Here is a 19,496-nt window from a genome sequence, read left to right on the forward strand (position 1 = left end):
CTTCTGATCGGCAAGCCCTAGGCTCTGTGGTTTAACCCACAGCGCCACCCGCGTCCAATCAGATAGATGCTGTCAAAAGAAAGGCATACTCCATGTCTGTACAAGAAGGAACCCAAGCCTGGCACCATTGTCCTATTTCAGAAACAAGGCAGGCGAAAGGATCGAGCAGGATAACGGCCTATTCTGGGATGCTTCCAATGCAAAACCAAGTGCCAGTAGGCAACCTAAGGCCCGGGGGCCAGATCCGGCCCAATCGCCTTCTAAGTCCGGCCCGTGGATGGTCCGGGAATCAGGGTGTTTTTACATGGGTAGAATGTGTGCTTTTATTGTGGAGCAGAGGAATCCGTTCATTTTTCTCTCTCCAAAATATAGTCCGGCCCCCCACAAGGTCTGAGGGACGGTGGACTGGCCCCCTGCTGAAAAAGGTTGCTGACCCCTGGGCGAGAGCCTGCCATCTCCCCCAGAATCCGCACTATGGTCCCAGTTCAATGCGCTGCCTTCCGATGCAGTCAGAGGTGCCGCTGCAAGTCCTTCCTCCATCCCCCAAAATGGTTCTGGCAGGACCCCGCACATCTCCTTCTGGTTCCCCCTCAGTTTTTGGCTTCTCCCTATCGGAAGGCCGTGTCCTAAGAGAACCTAGCAAAGAAGAGAGTTTGCAAATGCCTAGGGACATGTGGGAATGAAGCCCAGAAAAACCCCTGGAAAAACCAGAGGCAAGAGCAGGAGGAGGAAGAGGAGGAAGAGGAGAAGGACAGTGGCGTCCGGTTCGCTCAGAGCACGGAGAGGTCATGGCAGGACTTGGAGCGGACTTTCAACGCCACCTTCTTGTTGTTGCGCGCCACCAGCCGGTCGAGGAAGCGGCGCACCTTCTTGGTGAGGCTCTCCTTGCGCTTGTAGAGAGACATGCGCCTCTCGTTGGCCTCCTTGCTGTCGCGGCGCAGGCGGATCTGCCGCACCACCCCCTCAAAGAGCTCAGACACGTTGTGCTGCAGGGCGGCGGACGTCTCAATGAACTTGCAGTCGAAGACCACGGCGCAGGCGCGGCCCTCTGCCAAGAGAAAAGGGGCAGCCGGTTAGGAGATTCTCCAGGCGAGGGGCAGGGAGAGACCCAGAGAACATGAGGGCGTCAAAAGAGCCTCCTGGATCAGGCCCAGGCCCCTCGTGGCCAACCAGATGCCCCGGAAGGAAAGCAGCAAGCAGGATTCGAACTCAAGAGCATCAAGCAGGATTCGAACTCCAATCATGGAGGCAGAGCACAGCCATCCTGGCTAGTAGCAATCACTAGTCCTCTCCTCCTGCTTAATCTATCATTGCCTCCTGCGGAAGGGAGTTCCGTAGTGAAATAAAAAATTTAAAAATATAATGAATGTTCATAAATGTATCAATGTCTGGAGCAGCACAGGAAGACCTTCCTGAAACCATTTTGACTCCCAAACTGACCAAATGTTTTCTCTGCTAGGAGGGAGGGGGTGAGGGAACCTTCCCATTGTCTTGGGAATTAGGAAATCACCATTTCAAAGGAATGGGCAGACAACCAGGAAAGGCAGTCAGATAAGGCGTTATCAGAAAACCTGCCAGACAGGAAAAATGACGACACTCAAATTTCTGTTGTAGACCGCCTTTTCTGTGATGTAGGTATGATGTGTCTGGGGGGTGGTCTTGGGTTACACCCCTTCTGTGAGTATGTATGATGTATAGAGGGGTGGTCTTGAGCTCCAGGGCAGGGAATTTAAAATGTCTAAATAAGGGCAGGCACACCTTGGTTCTGGGTCCTCCTCCTTTTCTGCATGTGAGGGGAGCAGCCTGTTGCAACAGATCAATAAAGATCAGGCTTACTAGCTGCTTTGCTTCTCAATATTCTCTGGTTGGCCTCTGTTATTTTCTCTGACCGATGAAGAACCTACAAAGGACTCTATAAGGGCTCTTGTGTCCCCCATAAGGGAATAAGGGCAGTTTTTTGTTTATTACAGAAGTTTAACTATGCGCTGCATGAAGAAGAACGTCCTTTTATCTGTCCTGAATTTTTCAACATTTAAGGGCAGGCCTTTCCATCTCTGGACCAAACCCAACACCAGGAAAACCCAGCCACAAAACCTAAATTGTGGTATCTTCTACCATATGTGGTGGACTTGTAAAGCTGTAAAGGCTTTCTGGGAAATGATACATAATGAGTTAAAGAAAATGTTTAAAAACACTTTTGTTAAAAACCAGGAGCCTTTTCACTGGGTAAAGTAGGTGAAGAGATACCAAAAAAAGAGATAAAAGACTGTTCATGCATGCAACAACTGCGGCAAGAACTCTTTAAGCCCAAAAATGGAAACCACAAGAAGTACCAATGAAAGAAGAGGGGCAGATGAAAACGATGGGACTTTGCGGAACTGGCGAAGCTGACGGGGGAAATCCGAAACCAGCACGATCAAGTATTCCAAAATGACTGGAGCAAATTTACACAATATTTGAAAGACCATTGTAAGCAATTAACACTAGTAGGGTTATCTGAAGACTAGTCATGAGAAGTTTCTTACCTTTCTATATTTAAATTGTGAGGTATTTTGTAATGAGTTATATTAGAAGTGGGAAATATATAAAATGCTGCAATATCAAGGTTAGTTTTGAAAGCCAAGAGGCAGGAGGGAAGGAAGCTGACAGACTCTAAAGAGCCAAAGGAGTAAAGTGGATAATAATGGTGTGGTTATATATGTTTAAATGGAAAATTAATAAAAAATATTAAAAAACGAAAACAAAACAAAACATAAATCGGACCCCTCCACGCATGGGCGTAGCCAGGATTTTTGTTGGGAGGGGCAGGCCTTTGTGGGTGGGGCAAAACCTCAGTTAGCTATGCATTTTTATTGATTTTTTATTGATTGGTGGGGGGTAGCTGCACCTCCCTACCCCCCCCGGCTACACCCATGCCTCCATGTGACCTGTTTATTCAGGATTCATCCGAATCTGCTTGCACAAAGTTTACGAGGGGGTTAGATTATATCCGGTCTTTATAGGGTGGAAACCCTGTGTGCATCCTAATAGCGTCGTGGGCTGTTTGCACATCTTCCCACTAATAATTCATTCATCCCAAACTTCTCCATGCATCTCGCGGGTTTTTTAAAAAAAATGATTTGTTGCACTTGGGCAACTGAAGGCTTTAATCCACTTTAAATATGCAAAGCATTAAGTTCTGGTACATGTGCCTTCCTTCCCACAAAATACTGTCAGTCTGGAGGCACCCTCGGTTATTTCTAGGGATTAAAGAAATCTAAAGTCAATTAATCAAATGTGCTTTTATCAAGCCTGTGTGCAAACATTTGCTTTTGGCCAGGAGAGCAGGCGGGGCTGTGGGGAATCACACTTTCGCTTGTTTCCAGACATTCCAAGACATCTCAGGAGAGACTGTGCTATCAAGTAGCTTTCATTTATGGATACTGTATTTCTTTTAAAATTATGTACCATATTTTTTCGTGTATAAGATGCCCCCTATTTTGGGGGACTCAAATTTAAAATAATGGAGTGAGATGGCACAAAGTTGTTAAGCTTTTTTGTGTGTGGGGGGGTGTTACCGAGGGTTCGTGAGCTTTTTTTTAGGTGGGAATGCCGAAAATCGCTCACCCACAGGCATCGCGAAATCCGCATCATGTCTGCCCCCTGGTTGGCAGAAGCTGCCAATCGCCCGCCTAAAGGATGCAGCTTCGGACCCTGTACACGACCGATCCATCTCTAAGACGACCCCCACTTTTAAGCATGATATTTAAGGAAATAAACCTAGTCTTATACAGTGGACGCTCAGGTTGCGAACGTGATCCGTGCGGAAGGCATGTTTGCAACCCGCAGCGTTCGCAACCCGTGACCCGCGCATCTGCGCACTTGTGGGTCGCAATTTGGCGCTTCTGAGCAAAGCGCGATTTAGCACCTCTGCGCATGCACAAGCACCAAAACCTGAAAGTAACCCGTTCTGGTACTTCTGGGTTCGGCGCGGTGCGCAACCCCAAATCGCACAACCCGAAGCGTCTGTAACCCAAGGTATGACTGCACACAGAAAAGGACGGTACAGTCATACCTTGGGTTACAGATGCTTTAGGTTGTGTTTTATTGGGTTGCGGGCCGCCGAAACCCAGAAGTACCGGAACGGGTTACTTCCAGGGTTCGGCGGTCGCGCATATGCAGAAGCGCTAAATCGCGCTTTGCGCATGCGCATAAGTGCCAAATCGCAACCCGCGCACCCACTGTATGTACTGTATATTTTGCTCCATAAGATACACTTTTTTCTCCTAAAAAGTAAGGAGAAATCTCTGCGCGTCTTATTGAGCGAATGTGTGGCTGATCGCGGACTCCCTTTCCGACCCAGCCCCCTTGCCTAGGTCTCCATTGTTGAATGTTCTGCAGACAGAGGCTATTTGTTTCCCCAGCGACATGTGACTGGCTGATTACCGTATTTTTCGTCCCATAGGACGCTCCATCCCATAGGACGCACGTAGTTTTTGGGGGGGCAAATAAAGGGAAAAAAATTCCCTTTATTCCCCCCCCAAAAGCAGGTCGGGGAAACAGAACCAGGTCGAGGAACAGCGGGGTGGCGGCGCTGCGCCTCCCTGCTGTCCCCCGAGCTTGTGGGGCTGGCCGATGTCTGCCCCGCGCAAGGGGCGCTCTGCATCAGGGCGCCCCCCTTGCGGGGCGGCAGGCTGCTATCCGCAGTGTGGGGAGCCCTGCGGGGAACTCCTGCAAGGCTCCCCACGCTGCGGATGTCTGCCTGGCGCGGGGGGCACTCTGCTTCAGGGCGCCCCTCGCGCTGGGCGGCAGGCTGCTATCCGCAGCGTGGGGAGCCTTGCGGGGAACTCCTGCAAGGCTCCCCACGCTGCGGATGTCTGCCTGGCGCGGGGGGCGCTCTGCTTCAGGGTGCCCGATGCTCCGGGAAGCAGGCTGCTATCCGCAGCCTAGGCTGCGGATGTCTTCCTGAAGCCTGGAGAGCGAGAGGGGTCGGTGCGCACCGACCCCTCTCGCTCTCCAAGCTTCAGCAAAAGCCTGCATTCGCCCCATAGGACGCACCCAGATTTCCCCTTCATTTTTGGAGGGGAAAAAGTGCGTCCTATAGGGCGAAAAATACGGTAGATTGTCTGGAAACTGTAGAAATGGCTCCCTTTCCTTTCCTAAAGAAGCTGCAGAACTGTGAGTTGAACCGCATAAAAACAGGATTTTTGACCTTTGCAAAGTATGCTCAACAACTTTGAGCTGATCCTCAAAAAAGGAGCTTTTCCCCTTTGCAAAAGAAGCTGCACAACTGTGAGCTGGTCTCCCCAAAAATGGGGGTTCCCCCCTTTCCTCCTCTAAAAACTAGGTGTGTCTTATGGTCAGGTGCATTTTACGGAGTGAAAAACATGGTATTCCACAATTTGAAAACCACCTTTCCGGGCACATTGCCATCACAAGGCAGCGTAGGATAAATTGAGAAACAAAACAGTACACCATCAAATTGCCTTTCTCCCTGCTTTTCTCCTTCTCCCTCCCGCCGCCCCCCGAAATAAAGCAGGATTCCTCCCGGGGCCCCACGAGGGTCCAGCCCAAGCCCTTTTCCACCCACCTTCCACAGACACCTCTCGGGAGCGCACCAGGTCTGTCTTGTTCCCCACCAGGATGATGGGGATGTTCTCTGCCTGACGGGTCCTGCGCAGCTGGATCCGGAGCTCGGAGGCGCTTTCGAAGCTCCCCCGGTCGGTGATGGAGTAGACGATGACGTAGGCGTTGCCCACCTGCATGCAGTAGTTGTGGAACCAGTTGTCTTCCTCCGGGGCCTATGGGAAAGGCAAAAGGGCAACTTACCACGGCTCCCCAGGGCAGCGGCAGTGGCTCTGGGAAGCGGCAGGAGGAGGTTTCTGTAGGGGTGCAAATATCCAGAGTGTGGGGGTCAGGTGGGATTGCTATGAGGAATTATGAAATATGGAGCAAACCATTGTGTCAGCAATGAAAGCACTGCGTTGACTGGGTTTGATTCATTGACAATAATTTCTGATCAAATCCCACAAGCCTCTGCACCTCTGCCATTTGCCATTTCTCTACACCTGACAGGCACGTATCAGTGTTCTAAATACACAGGCCAGTTGCTTCATCGGGCATCCTGGGTCATAAAGATAGAAGGTAGCTTTGATATAGTTTGTTAATCTTTAGATAGATCTTGCCAACAAAGGTCCATATTGTTAAAGCTCTGGTTTTCCCAGTAGTGATGTATGGAAGTGAGAGCTGGACCATAAAGAAGGCTGATCGCCAAAGAATTGATGCTTTTGAATTCTCAGCCTTCGCCAACCTGGTGCCCTCCAGAACTTTTTGGACTACCATTCCCATCACCTCCAGCCCAAAACATCTGGAAGGACCCCAGACTGGTGAAATCTGGGCCAGATGATCCAGCGTGGGGCAAGTTGTCTGTGGTTTTTCCCCCGGGCTGCAGGGCCGGCTGTGAGTTTCTGCCCACGTTGCATGTGGGAGCATCCATTGATCGCTTTACATTTGTCACGGCTGCTTCATCTCCAAAAGCTTTCGATGGGAAGCAATCAATTAAAAACAAGTGCAAAACATTCCATTAGATTGAGAGTCGGCCGGGCGGAGAGGCACACAGCTGGGGGGGGAAACTACAGTGTTCCCAATTCAGTTCCCTTGAATCATGAGGTTGCCTGTAATAATAATAGGGGTTGCTCGTGCGTAAGTTGCCGCCACTCCTGGCTAGGTTGCCTGGTTAAACCTTTTCTGTCCGGACAACCCTTCACTTCGTGGCTGCTTCAGTCGCTAGCAGAATCCGTCAATGGGCGTTTCTTAAACCTTTTCCAGCATAAAAGCTGTTTGACCCCAAGTCTCCTCCTACTCTCCCTACGTGGAAATCTTCTGCGCAGGGAGGGTGTGGGTAGCAGAGGACCCGTGCTCTCCCCACTGGTCTCCAGCGAGGAGTCCTGGAGCCCCCTCGCCGATTCCCCCATCTGCCCCCCTTTATCCCTGGTGTTACGCTGATTTCCTTCCCCACCTGATGAGCTGCCTCTCTCCCTGCTGGGCCCTTCTCCAGCATCACTTGGGAGCCTCGCTTCCGCCTCTGGCTCCGATGTCAGTTCCCTGACATTGCGCTAGTCAGGCTTCTGTTGCATGGAGATAAGAGTGGCCTATCCTACAGGGTTGTTGTAAGGCTGGGAGAGTGGAAGTGGCTGGCAGCATCTCAAGGGCCAGAGAGAGAGGTCAAGTGTCCCGGAAACTGCAACTAATCCAGAATGCGGCAGCTAGGCTGGTGACTGGGAGTGACTGCCGAGACCACATAACACCGGTCTTGAAAGACCTACACTGGCTCCCAGTAAGTTTCCGAGCACAATTCAAAGTGTTGGTGCTGACCTTTAAAGCCCTAAATGGCCTCAGCCCATTATACCCGAAGGAGCGTCTCCACCTCCATCGTTCTGCCCGGACACTGAGGTCCAGTGCCAAGGGCCTTTTGGCGGTTCCCTCACTGCGAGAAGCCAAGTTACAGGGAGCCAGGCAGAGGGCCTTCTCGGTGGTGGCACCCACCCTGTGGAACACCCTCCCATCAGATGTCAAAGAGATAAACAACTACCTGGCATTTAGAAGACATCTGAAGGCAGCCCTGTTCAGGGAAGTTTTTAATGTGTGACATTTTGATGTATTTTTAATCTTTGTTGGAAGCTGCCCAGAGTGGCTGGGGAAACCCAGCCAGATGGGCGGGGTGCAAAAAATAAATTATTATTATTATTATTATTATTATTATTATTATTATTATTATTATTATTATTATTACAGTGGTACCTCAGGTTACATATGCTTCAGTTTACAGACTCCACTAACCCACAAATACTACCTTGGGTTAAGAACTTTGCTTCAGGATGAGAACAGAAATCGTGCTCTGGCGGCATGGCAGCAGCAGGAGGCCCCATTAGCTAAAGTGGTGCTTCAGGTTAAAAACAGTTTCAGGTTAAGAACAGACCTCCGGAACGAATTACCGGTAAGTACTTAACCCGAGGTACCACTGTATCTTAGCCAGCATAAATGAGCTGCAACTTCCTTCCTTCCCTAGATCCCCTAGCTAGTTCCATTTTGCAGCTTTGCAGGGCCGCCTAACCATTTCCAAACAGAAAAGTGTTTTTGCTATTCCTGCACCCAGCTGCAGAGACAAAGCCAGGCTGCTTCCATTCCCCGCCCAGATGTTGCACACCTGCAGGATCAGGCCAGTACGTTGCTGTTGCCTTTCCTGTTCCTACGGGGCAGCATCTTGTTTGGGTCAGTTCGGTGTTGCTTCTGCTGCGCTGAGCAGGCAGCCCGGGATGGTTTGGAGGAGAAGCTCCCTGGGCAAGAATTGGCCACTGACGGATCAACAAGGAGGCTGTGTCAAACAGGGCCCAGAGGCAGAAGCTTTTAATCTGCAGACAGACAGGGCGTGTGTGTGTGTGTAAATAAAAGGACAATGGCACTCCCAGCAAGAGCTGGCTGGATGAAGCAGAGCAGACAATTCAGTCACCCAGAAGCCAGAGATGTGTGTTCTCTTGCCTCGGACCGCCATGATCCTAGCCTGGTCCTGTGGTCTAAACCAGGGGTCAGCAAACTTTTTCAGCAGGGGGCCGGTCCACTGTCCCTCAGACCTTGTGGGGGGCCCGACTATAGTTTGGAAAAAATATATGAACACATTCCTATGCCCCACAAATAACCCAGAGATGCATTTTAAATAAAAGGACACATTCTACTCATATAAAAACACGCTGATTCCCGGACCATCTGCGGGCCAGTTTTAGAAGGCGATTGGGCCAGATCCGGCCCCCGGGTCTTAGTTTGCCTACCCGTGTCCTCGCAGATCTCTCCTCAATTTAGGTCATTTGTTCAGCACTTTTAGTAAGCTTCCCATGTTCCTATGCAAAATAATCACTTTGTGTTGCACCTTCCGAGTGGAGGAGGAGGAGGAGGAGGAGGAGGAGGAGGAGGAGGAGGAGAAGAAGAAGAAGAAGAAAAAGAAGAAGAAGAAGAAGAAGAAGAAGAAGAAGAAGAAGAAGAAGAAGAAGGAGAAGAAGAAGAAGAAGAAGAAGAAGAAGAAGAAGAAGAAGAAGAAGAAGAAGAAGAAGAAGAAGAAGAAGAAATTATTTATACCCCACCCATCTGGCTGGGTTTCCCCAGCCACTCTGGGCGGCTTCCAACAGAACACTAAAATACAATAACCTATTAAACACTAAAAACTTCCCTAAACAGGGCTGCCTTCAGATGTCTTCTAAAAGTCTGGTAGTTGTTTTTCTCTTTGACATCTGGTGGGAGGGTGTTACACAGGGCGGGCGCCACTACCCAGAAGGCCCTCTGCCTGGTTCCCTGGATCATACTTCCATCAGGCTCCTCCCTGCAATGTCTCCTGGCATCAGCTATTCCATCAGGCTGCAGCAGAGGAAGGAAAGGGAAGCGCTTCTCCATCAGCTTAGTTTAAGAGAGCAGCAACTTTTAGCTCCTCCTCTCCTTGAAGCTCTCGCCGCTTCATTTAGCACCTTCCGTCTCCCCGATTCTAAGAATCCTCCTTGGTAGTCGTGCAATGTAGTCGTGATCTCAGCAGGAATCTATCAAGATCATTGGCCTACCCGCTTCTCAGCTTCCCATGTGTCAATCACCATCAACGTTGTCTCCTCGCCGTCCACCGATAAGGTGCGCTCGTAGGTATCCTCTGAAAAGAGCAGACAAGGTCAGGATCAGCCGGGAATGGTCACCCTGAAGAACAGAAGCTGCACCTACCCCAGAAAACTTCACTGGGCCCAGTGCTTAATACCTTATTCATGCAGCGCGTCGTTAGACTGTGGAACTCCCTCCCACAAGAGACCACCATCAACCTAAAGGTAAAGGGACCCCTGACCATTAGGTCCAGTCGCAGACGACTCTGGGGTTGCAGTGTTCATCTCGCTTTACTGGCCAAGGGAGTCGTCGTACGGCTTCCAGGTCATGTGGCCAGCATGACTAAGCCGCTTCTGGCGAACCAGAGCAGCGCACGGAAACACCCTCCCAGCAGATGTCAAAGAGAAGAAGAACTACCAGACTTTTAGAAGATATCTGAAGACAGCCCTGTTTAGGGAAGCTTTTAATGTTTAATAGACAATTGTATTTTAATACTTTGTTGGAAGCCGCCCAGAGTGGCTGGGGAAACCCAGCTAGATGGGCAGGGTATAAATAAATCATCATCATCATCAAGGAAATAAACTGAGTGATGCTAGTTCACATCGCTGAAACTCCACAAGGCTGTTGGAACCCGCCCCCCAGCCCCCCACAAATCACACGACAGCCCTACCTCTCTGCTGCTCCGGCAGATCCTTGTCTTGAACCCCGGCAAAGAGGTACATCAGGCTGGTCTTGCCCACGCCAGGGTCGCCCAACAGCACCACGCGGTACAAGGATTCCCAGGACTCCTCAGAGTCGGAGGACTCGGACGACCAGCTGCCACGGGGCTCAGGCAAGTGGACTTTGGGGTCACAGGAGGATGACTGCCCCAGCTGCGGGTGGCCCGGTTCAGCCTGGCTGGGACGGACGCTCAGCATCCCCGGGCGAGACCCATAGGGCATGGGCAGCGGGGTGCTGGCACGCCTCCTGGCAGGGCTGGCGCTGCCTCCTCGCTGGGTGTTCAGAGTCATCTTCTGCAACAGCAGGGAGAGAAAGAGAGAGGGAATCGATCTGAGATCAGCTCTTTTTTTTGCCAATGGCTGCTTCCTCCCAAAGCGAGTGGTCCACAAAGTTCCCGGTCCACTTGCGTTGGAGAAGTAACCGTTCTCTCAGAAGCCCTGCTTGTTTATCTGCCTTGGACACCAGCCCAAGGCAAACAGGCATAAATCTTTCCTATCCGGGGGGAACCGTCCCGGAAGACGTTGCGTTACATCCAAACAACTTTCAAACTGCGGGGAGCAGGAGATTTCGACGCCAGCCGGACAAGCGGGCTGCTTGCAGAACTTCAAGGTAGGACCAGGATTGGGAAGGAGGGAGTCTCTCTCTGGCAGCCTCCCAAGAAGCATCTCGTGGTCCATCTGGGATGCCGAGGCAGCACCCAAAAACGGCCTTGAGAACGACCGACCGTGTATATATGTATGTGTGGGTATAAATATATATCTCATATATAAACATGAGTCAGCAGGAGGGAGGCTCCAATTAGAAGCAGCTAGCCAAAGATGAACTTTTCCCAAACTTTTGGAGGGAGGGCACCACCCCCTTAGTTCCATAAACAGACCCCACCCTACCCTATAAAATGCATTCCTCAGAACAGCAGTTTGCACGACCCACTAAGGAAGAGAAAAGCACAGTGGGGTTCAAAACAGCAGCAATTAATTGCATTCAAAATCCAGGTCCAACTCTTTGGTTGAATTAATCCAACCAAACTGATGAACATGATCCTGCAACGCCAGCCTTGCAAAGCCTGAGGGTCACCTCCAGAGCCCCCTCCCCAGCCTCTTAGTGCCCCCACCAGGTAATCCTACCACTGATGAAGCCCAACAACATCTGGAGGGCACCAGGTTGGCAAAGGCTGCTCCTGGTCAGTCAGTTTTATTGCACATAGCTAAAGGCTGCCGCAGTGCACACAGAATCATTCAACAATGAAAAGAAAATACGCTGGATTAATACAAAAAACTTAAAACATTTATATTATCAAGACATTACCTACTCTCAACAGAGCTATAAAAGTACCTTAATATACAGGTTAAGACATTAAACAATAAAATCTATAGGCTAAAATCGTCACATGGCCACTAATATATTAAAAAATAATTAATACAATGTGCAATTATATTTGGAGTTTGGTGATAAAGATAGACTATAGCTTGATGTAAAGGTAAAGGGACCCCTGACCATTAGGTCCAGTTGTGGCCGACTCTGGGGTTGCGGCGCTCATCTTGCTTTATTGGCCGAGGGAGCCAGCGTACAGCTTCCGGGTCATGTGGCCAGCATGACTAAGCCGCTTCTGGCGAACCAGAGCAGCGCACAGAAACACCATTTACCTTCCTGCTGGAGCGGTACCTATTTATCTACTTGCACTTTTGACGTGCTTTCGAACTACTAGGTTGGAAGGAGCAGGGACCGAGCAACGGGAGCTCACCCCGTAGCGGGGATTCAAACCGCCGACCTTCTGATCGGCAAGCCCTAGGCTCTGTGGTTTAACCCACAGCGCCGCCCGCGTCTCTTTTAGCTTGATGTAGATAGAGTCAAATAAATCCATCTCCTTTACAGTTGGTGGCTATCTTGGCTATATAATTTGCTCTAATTTTCCTAGCGGCAGTTGCAAAGAGTGATACATGCCAGGGGGTGCTCCTGGTGCCCCAATGAAAAAGAGCGCAAGGCTCCTGCCCGTTTAACAGGTGAGCTGAAGATGGCATTTCAGCTGGCAAAAAGGTGCAAGAGGCAGCCCTGTCCTCGCCTGCCTCTTGCCACCCTCCACCTCTCCAGTTTCATGCCCCAACAGATGCCCCACCTGTGCCCTTCCTTCCTGTAGCTCCACCTCCCTCCATTGCCCAAAGATCTCCTGAACCTACAAGCCTTTCTCCCATGCTGCCCACCTTATGCTGCCACTTACACCCTTCTCAGGTCCCTCACCCACATCTCCCCAGATACCTCCTCATATGCCACCCAATTTGGCACAACCCCTCGCAATCACTCCTGACTTACCCAGCTGAAGAACATGGGGTTTAATGTCCCGTTCCAGTTCCAGACTCATTTCGGGACCAGTGTTTCTTTTTCAAGCTTGCATATGGAATGTTTCGCGGTTCCAATGGCAAAATGCACACAGGCCCAGCGCCACTGGCTCTGAATTTCCATTTATTATTATGGCACATGCCATTTTTCAATCACTGGGCTACCCTGCAATCTAGACCAAGATGTCCACTCTGCCTGGGTGACCCTTATGCCAGCTATGAACATCCTAACCAGCTTTTGCAGACTTCAGGAAGATGCAGCTGTCCCATACGGGAATCGAACTTGCAACCTTGACATTACAGTATCAGCATCACATTCATCCAGTGCTTTACCAACTGCACTGGCTCCTGGTGGAGTACAGGGTCAGGTTTAAGGTGCCGGTTTTGACCTTTAAAGCCCTATACGGCCTAGGACCCACGTATCTACGGGACCGCCTCTCCTGGTATGCCCCGCGGAGGACCTTAAGGTCCACAAATGACATTTGGGAGGTCCCAGGTCACAAGGTGGTTAGATTGGTCTCAACTAGGGCCAGGGCCTTTTCAGTACTGGCCCCGACTTGGTGGAACGCTCTGTCCCAAGAAATTAGGGCCCTGCGGGACGTGACATCTTTCCGCAGGGCCTGCAAGACAGAACTGTTCTGCCTGGCCTTTGGTTTGGACTCAGTCTGACCCTTATGTTTCCCTCCCCTTATGGTCTTGATCTATTGGCTACTTTTAAAATGAGGCTGCATTTTAAATTGCATTTTAACCTGTATTTAAAATGGTTTCTTCTTCTTCTTCTTTTTCCCTTATTATGTTTTTACTGTGATTTTATTGGTGTTAGCCGCCCTGAGCCTAGCTCTGGCCGGGGAGGGCGGGGTATAAATAAAATTTATTATTATTATTATTATTATTATTATTATTATTATTATTATTATTATTATCATCATCATCATCATCATCATGCTCTAACCAACTGAGCTGCAAGTCCCATATGATGCTGACGCTTCTGGGAGCATGATTAACAGTCAGCCATGTGCATGGTCACAGAAACTCACTGTACGACAAAAAATATGTTATTGTGATGATGATTATCCTCATCTTCACCATTTTTATTGCATTTATAGCTCCCATTTTTCTCCAAGGAACTCAAGCTGCTGTACCTGGTTCTCCACTCCTCGGTTAACCCCCACAACAACCCTGTGAGGTAGAGTAGGCTGAGGGACAGTGACCGGCCCAAGGTCACCCAGTGAGTTTCATGGCCAAGTGTGGATGGGAGTCCTGCCCTCCCAGGTCCTAGTCCGACACTCTAACCCAGGCATAGGCAAACTTGGCCCTCCAGATGTTTTGGGACTACAACTCTCATCATCCCTAGCTAACAGGACCAGTGGTCAGGGATGATGGGAAGTGTAGTCTCAAAACATCTGAAGGGCCGAGTTTGCCTATGCCTGCTCTAACCACTACACCACACTATTACCCATTTCTACAACGAAATGGTGCTCATTCCTAAGTAGGTGTGTTTCACATCAGGGCAGCAGAAGCAAACTCCATTTTACTCATTGCAACCGTAAGGATGCTATGCTTCAAGCAATCTCAAAAGCACAAAAATTCCAAATTTGTTTTACAATGAAGACTAGCAAACTGTTTCTTGTTTGTTTCTGTTTTATTTTGGGGTTTGTTTGTTTGTTTTTGCGCTGACATGTCAGGAATGAAGCAGCAGTTGTCAAGCGTGGAATGGCAAGCATTTCACCCCAAGAAGAAAGAAAAATAAAGTCAAGCGTGCCTGGGCTCTCAACTTCAGCCCTTTGGGTGTAAAACTACAGGCTGTCAGAGATCTGCCCAGCAAGGTTGCTGCGGCACCTTTGAAGACTGTCACAAAGCACTGGCTACCATAAATTATAGTTGGCAGAATGCATTTCCCTTTCCAGAATACAGTGGCTCGACTGGTTCATTCTGCACATCTGGGATCAAGGTCCTGCAAGCAGTTTTGCTGCCTGGCACAAAGTGAAACACCCCAATTGTCGCAAGACTCCTTTTCTCTCTAAGTCAAGTTCCTAGCCCTCATGGACGCAAGGAAACTTGAAACCATGCAATTCTGTGGCCCTACCTTATTTATGTACCCCCTATGATGTTATAGGTTTATAATTATGGTGTAATGTTTTAATTCTGACTATCGGTCGAATAAAGGAAATTGATTGATTGAAACCATGCAATTGGGTGGAATATCAGGAAATCAAAGGGGAGCCTTGCTCTGCTCAAAAAGGTTAAAGGAAAATCGAAAGTGGGTGACTTGTTAGGGCACAGCTCTTGCTGCCAGGTCATAGTGTAGCAAAACAAGGAACATACTGTATATTAGGGGCACAATAAAATCAGCATGGTCCGGGTTTGCAGGGAGAATTCCATGCTCTGCAAAGCAATTTCCCAAGGCTCGCAGAAGAGCAAACTACCGTATTTTTTTGCTCTATAAGACGCACCAGACCATAAGACGCACCTAGTTTTTGGAGGAGGAAAACAAGAAAAAAAATATTCTGAATCTCAGAAGCCAGAACAACAAGAGGGATCGTTGCACAGCAATCCCTCTTGCTGTTCTGGCCTCTGGGATAGCTGCGCAGCCTGCATTCGCTCCATAAGACGCACACACATTTCCCCTTACTTTTTAGGAGGGAAAAAGTGAGTCTTATAGAGCAAAAAATATGGTAACCAAAAGTCACTAATCACACAGTTTTCCAGGGTGCAGAATCCAGATGCTAAGAACAATTTAGGGAAAAGGTGGGCAGATTGCAGGCTTTTTTGTGGGGGTACTGGAGCCCCAATCTCCACCAACCAAATCCTGGTGCAGAATTAAAAGAACACTGAGACAGAATTAAAGAACACTGAGCCCAGGAATTTGCTGTCGAGCATCCGAAGTGAGCAGCGATCACACACAAAATCCAAGCCTGGTCACTGTTCAGTATAATTTAGGAATGTGAGAGTTGCCATTGTTTTGTTGCTGGTATTGTTAAAACAACAGGGGATCAGAAACCGTCCCTGATCTACCGCAAATCACGCAGAGATCTGCCAGTAGATCCTGATTTCACCCTACACCCTGGCCTTTAGGGACAGCAGACCAGAGAGGAAAAGTTATCTCGACACACTTCATAAATGGGTGCCAGAAATGGCAGGGTTGGAGAGTAATGTCCAAATTTCCCCAAATTTCAGTGTCAGCTCTTCAATCTCATCAGACAAGATTCCCCCCCCACACACACCACACACAAAGGCTGGAGACGAGATGGAGCGTTAGAGTAGTTCCATTTCCTTTAGAACAGTTTCTATCCAAATGTGATTTTGGTTTTAAATGCGGTGTAAGGTAGTCTCTATGGGAGTATATTATATTTAATTATGGGGCATCAGAGTTTTTAGGGGGCTAACCAGGCTGGGATAGCTGGGATAGCAGGCTTGTTGGCTTGTGAATGTCTGATGTAGTTTTTTCAATTTCGTTGTTCTGTACGGGACAATAAAGATTATCGTATTGTAAAGGAGGGGGAGGAACTGTGCTATTTTTCTAGAAAAAGAGGCACCAGGTGTTCATCACGAACACCTCCCTTGTTCTCTTATAACGGCAATGGCACCCACCTGAGAGGGGGCCTGAACTGAGTTCTGGTGAGTTCTGCCTGAAAAAAGCCCTGGGGAGGAATATGGCTTTGCTTACTTCCCAGTTAGCAGGAGCTGAGCCCCCTCTTCCCCAGTTCCTGTATCTTACGGAGGGGGGGGGCTGGACTTTATTTATAAGTTGGAAAGGAAGCAAAGGGCAAAGGATGTGAAAGTTAGCCGTTGGAAACAGATGGAAAACATCTCTGAATTGCTGGGAAGAGCCAGCCTGGATGGGGGGGGGGGGCTCCAGGGTCCTGGGGGAGAACCAGCAACCCCCATGCTAACCCACCCCCACTTTGAACATTGAGGAGGCAAGTTCAAACAGTCTCGTTTAGGGCGGCTTTCAAGAATTACTCCTGCCTCTTAGTTTTGCTTTGTTCCCGATGGCCTGGCTGTTTTCAGATTTTTGCCTGCTGCTGAATCAGGTTTATCCATATTAACTGCCTTCCTTTTTTCCTCATTATAACCATTATCTGTGTCCTGACTTTGAGGATATAAATCCCACCAAGGGGGCTATGCATTCTATTTTGCTGGGGACCCTTTTTTAACAGCTGAAGTTGTGGATTTTTAGCAGCTGACAAACAAAATAGCTGGAGCCCTTCTCACTCCAAAAATAGTGTGTGTGTGTGTGTGTGTGTGTGTGTAACACAAGCAACAACATATCCTGTGGGGTTGTTTTCTTTTTTTTCCAACCCAGGGTCTGGTTTCATGGCAGTACCAGTAACCCAATGCCATGGCATGGTTTTGCCAGATTCCAAAACATGGTTAAAAATTCAGAAGGAAAGATGTTTGCAATGAAGGACGCCATTGTCGTCGCTGGGGTGGCATCAAATTACACACATACACACACTACACAGACCCTATGAACTGGCAACCAGTTTTCACTTCTGGGGTCCGGACCCTGGCATAAGAAGAATAAAGGCAAGAGTGCTCCAGGGCATGTGCAGAGAACATTTCCCTTTTGCTGATCTGAGCCCCATCACCGCCAGGCTAGGGCAAGCGGACTGAACAGGCAGCACCAGGCCTTGGCACTTCCCAGAGCATTAGGGCTGGGGAGGGGGATATTCGGAAACTCTCTCTGAGGGGCCACGGCTGCGTCTGCGGTAGCCCCCCCCCCCCCAGCCCCGAGGGAGGGATCCAACTTCTCCAGCGGACCCGGTTGCTCTGGACGAATACAGTCCTATCTGAAGCAAGAAGAGGGGCGCAGGCAAAGAGGCTGTCCAGAAGTCATCAGCCCTGAGCGCACTCTGCGCGCGCTCAGGGGCCCTCTCGCCCGCATTCTTATCCCCCAAAGTTCGGAGCGGCGCCCTCCGCAAGTTTCCAAGGGAGAGCCGCGCTTTCCAGAGCCGGGCACTGCGAAGAGAGACTCCGGGATGGCGAAGGGTGCCGCGCCCGGATTTGGAAAGAGGACGGAGATGGCGGAGAGCGCGGACGGTCCTCGGTCCTCCTCGCCCGGGAAAGGCGACTCGCCGTCCGCCCCGTCTCCCGTGATAGCCAGCCAGCCAGCCCTCTTCTGCGGACGCGTGGAAAGTCTCTCCCCCCCCCCCCCGTTCTCCTTACCTCCGCCTGTTGCTGGCGGCTCCGTCGGCAGGGCGCTCTCAAGGGGTCCCCACGCGCGTAAAAGCGCACCGCCCGTGCGCCCCGTCCATCGCGTCCAGCTCCATTGCGCAGCGCCGCGGCGCGCCGAGGGAGGGACTTTTAAGCCCGGGGAGGTCCCTGCGCGCCGCTCCTGGTGGGACACACCCCCTGCCAAACCCCAGCGAGCCGCCCTCCCGGCCTTGGCCGGCGAGAGCGCTTCTGAGCGCGTACAGACGGCTCCGCGTCTCTCCAGCGCGTGACTGTCGGTGGCCTTGGCGAGAGCCTCCGCTGGAGAAGCTAAAAGGATCTGGATCAGGCCGAAGGTCCTTGAAAACGCGGGCGGGAGCGGGGTAACGCAGGCGCGCGGTGTTTATTCCCTTTTTATCAGATTAGAAAACTCCTCGCTTCTCAGGCACACGGCTCGGTGATCTCCGCTGTAGAGCAAGCAAGCGAGGAATAAGCAGTAAATAAACATTGCCAGGACCCGTCGGACAAAGTCGATGTTGGGGGCATCCGAAGTTGTTGAGCATCTTTAGCGGATTCGCCAAAGTTGTTGAGGGTTTTTAAGGATATCGCCCCCTGTTGAGCTTTTTTGGGGGAAACCACAGGTAGAAATACTCCCCCCCCCCCCCAAAAAAGAGGACATTGCCCACCCTGTCTTCCAGCCTGCTAAAAAGATCACAAAGAAATATGAACTCGGTCAGCCTTTTCCAGCCAATGGCCCATCTAGTCCAGCATTTTGTTCCCACAGTGGCCGACCAGATGCCTGCGGGAAAGCAGCAAGCAGGATTCGAACACAGGAGCCCGGCCCCTTCCTGGGGTTCCCAGCAACTGGGATTCAGAAGCATGGCTGCCTCCAGCTGTGGAGGCAGGAATTACAGAAGTTGTCCCGGTTTCTGATTGGATCCTGCACTGTCCTGCCTGTTCTTATAGATCTGAAGAAGTGTGCATGCACACGAAAGCTTATACCAAGAACTAACTTAGTTGGTCTTTAAGGTGCTACTGGAAGGAATTTTTTTATTTTGACTATGGCAGACCAACACAGCTACCTATCTGTAACTGGTGCTGCTCTGGTTTGCCAGAAGCGGCTTAGTCCTGCTGGCCACATGACCCGGAAGCTGGACGCCAGCTCCCTCGGCCAGTAAAGTGAGATGAGCGCCGCAACCCCAGAATCATTCGCGACTGGACTTAACTATCAGGGGTCCTTTATCCTTTCTAATGCTAATGATAATGATAATAATATACTCCGCCCATCTGGCTGGGTTTCCCCAGCCCAGGGGTCTGCAACCCGCGGCTCTGGAGCCGCATGTGGCTCTTTTACACCTTTGCCGCAGCTCCCGGACGGATACTAGCGAGGGGAGGAGGCGCATTGTGCGCCCCGACACTCCCCACTGTGGCGGGCGCTGTACTGGCTGTGACGTCGCATGGGGGCGGTGCGTGCGTTAGTCACACACCGTCCCGACGTCACCTTCCCGCCCGCTGTCAGATCGCGGCTCCGGAGATATATTTGTTTTAAATGTCGCAATGGTTTTGCAGCTCCCAGGTGTTTTTTCCTTCAGAAACGGGTCCAAGTGGCTCTTTTTGTCTTAAAGGTTGCAGACCCCTGACCCAGCCAATGTAAGCAGCTGCCAACAAAATATTAAAAAT

The 19,496-nt window shown here is 50.3% G+C and overlaps 1 protein-coding gene across 2 annotated transcripts; it reads right to left on the reverse strand.

The window, feature by feature from the left end:
* Positions 1-309: 309 nt before the first annotated feature.
* REM1 (RRAD and GEM like GTPase 1) lies at positions 310-18,090 on the reverse strand. Of its 2 annotated transcripts, none has more exons than XM_083507706.1 (5): positions 17,832-18,090; positions 10,280-10,622; positions 9,582-9,664; positions 5,598-5,780; positions 310-1,048 (listed from the first exon to the last, which is right to left on the reverse strand). In XM_083507706.1, exons 2-5 carry the CDS (start codon positions 10,617-10,619, stop codon positions 812-814), a joined length of 843 nt encoding a protein of 280 aa, XP_083363832.1. In that variant the 5' UTR covers positions 10,620-10,622; positions 17,832-18,090; the 3' UTR covers positions 310-811. The 2 variants fall into 2 exon arrangements, with proteins under 2 accessions (XP_083363832.1, XP_083363831.1); XM_083507705.1 differs by having other exon boundaries at positions 5,570-5,780; positions 17,832-18,072.
* Between the last annotated feature and the right edge of the window lie 1,406 nt (positions 18,091-19,496).

Source organism: Podarcis liolepis (genome assembly GCF_965112155.1).
Source record: "Podarcis liolepis genome assembly, chromosome: 6".
Classification (NCBI taxonomy): domain Eukaryota; kingdom Metazoa; phylum Chordata; class Lepidosauria; order Squamata; family Lacertidae; genus Podarcis; species Podarcis liolepis.

What these genes read in the sequence shown, in the direction of transcription:
- REM1 (XM_083507705.1), bottom strand. Translation starts at nt 10,619, where the DNA reads ATGACTCTGAACACCCAGCGAGGAGGCAGCGCCAGCCCTGCCAGGAGG. An exon ending in CATGGGAAGCTGAGAAGCGG is followed by an intron (nt 5,781 to 9,581) that starts GTAGGCCAATGA and finishes CCTTTCCCATAG; the next exon opens with GCCCCGGAGGAAGACAACTG. An exon ending in CCGAGAGGTGTCTGTGGAAG is followed by an intron (nt 1,049 to 5,569) that starts GTGGGTGGAAAA and finishes TTCTCTTGGCAG; the next exon opens with AGGGCCGCGCCTGCGCCGTG.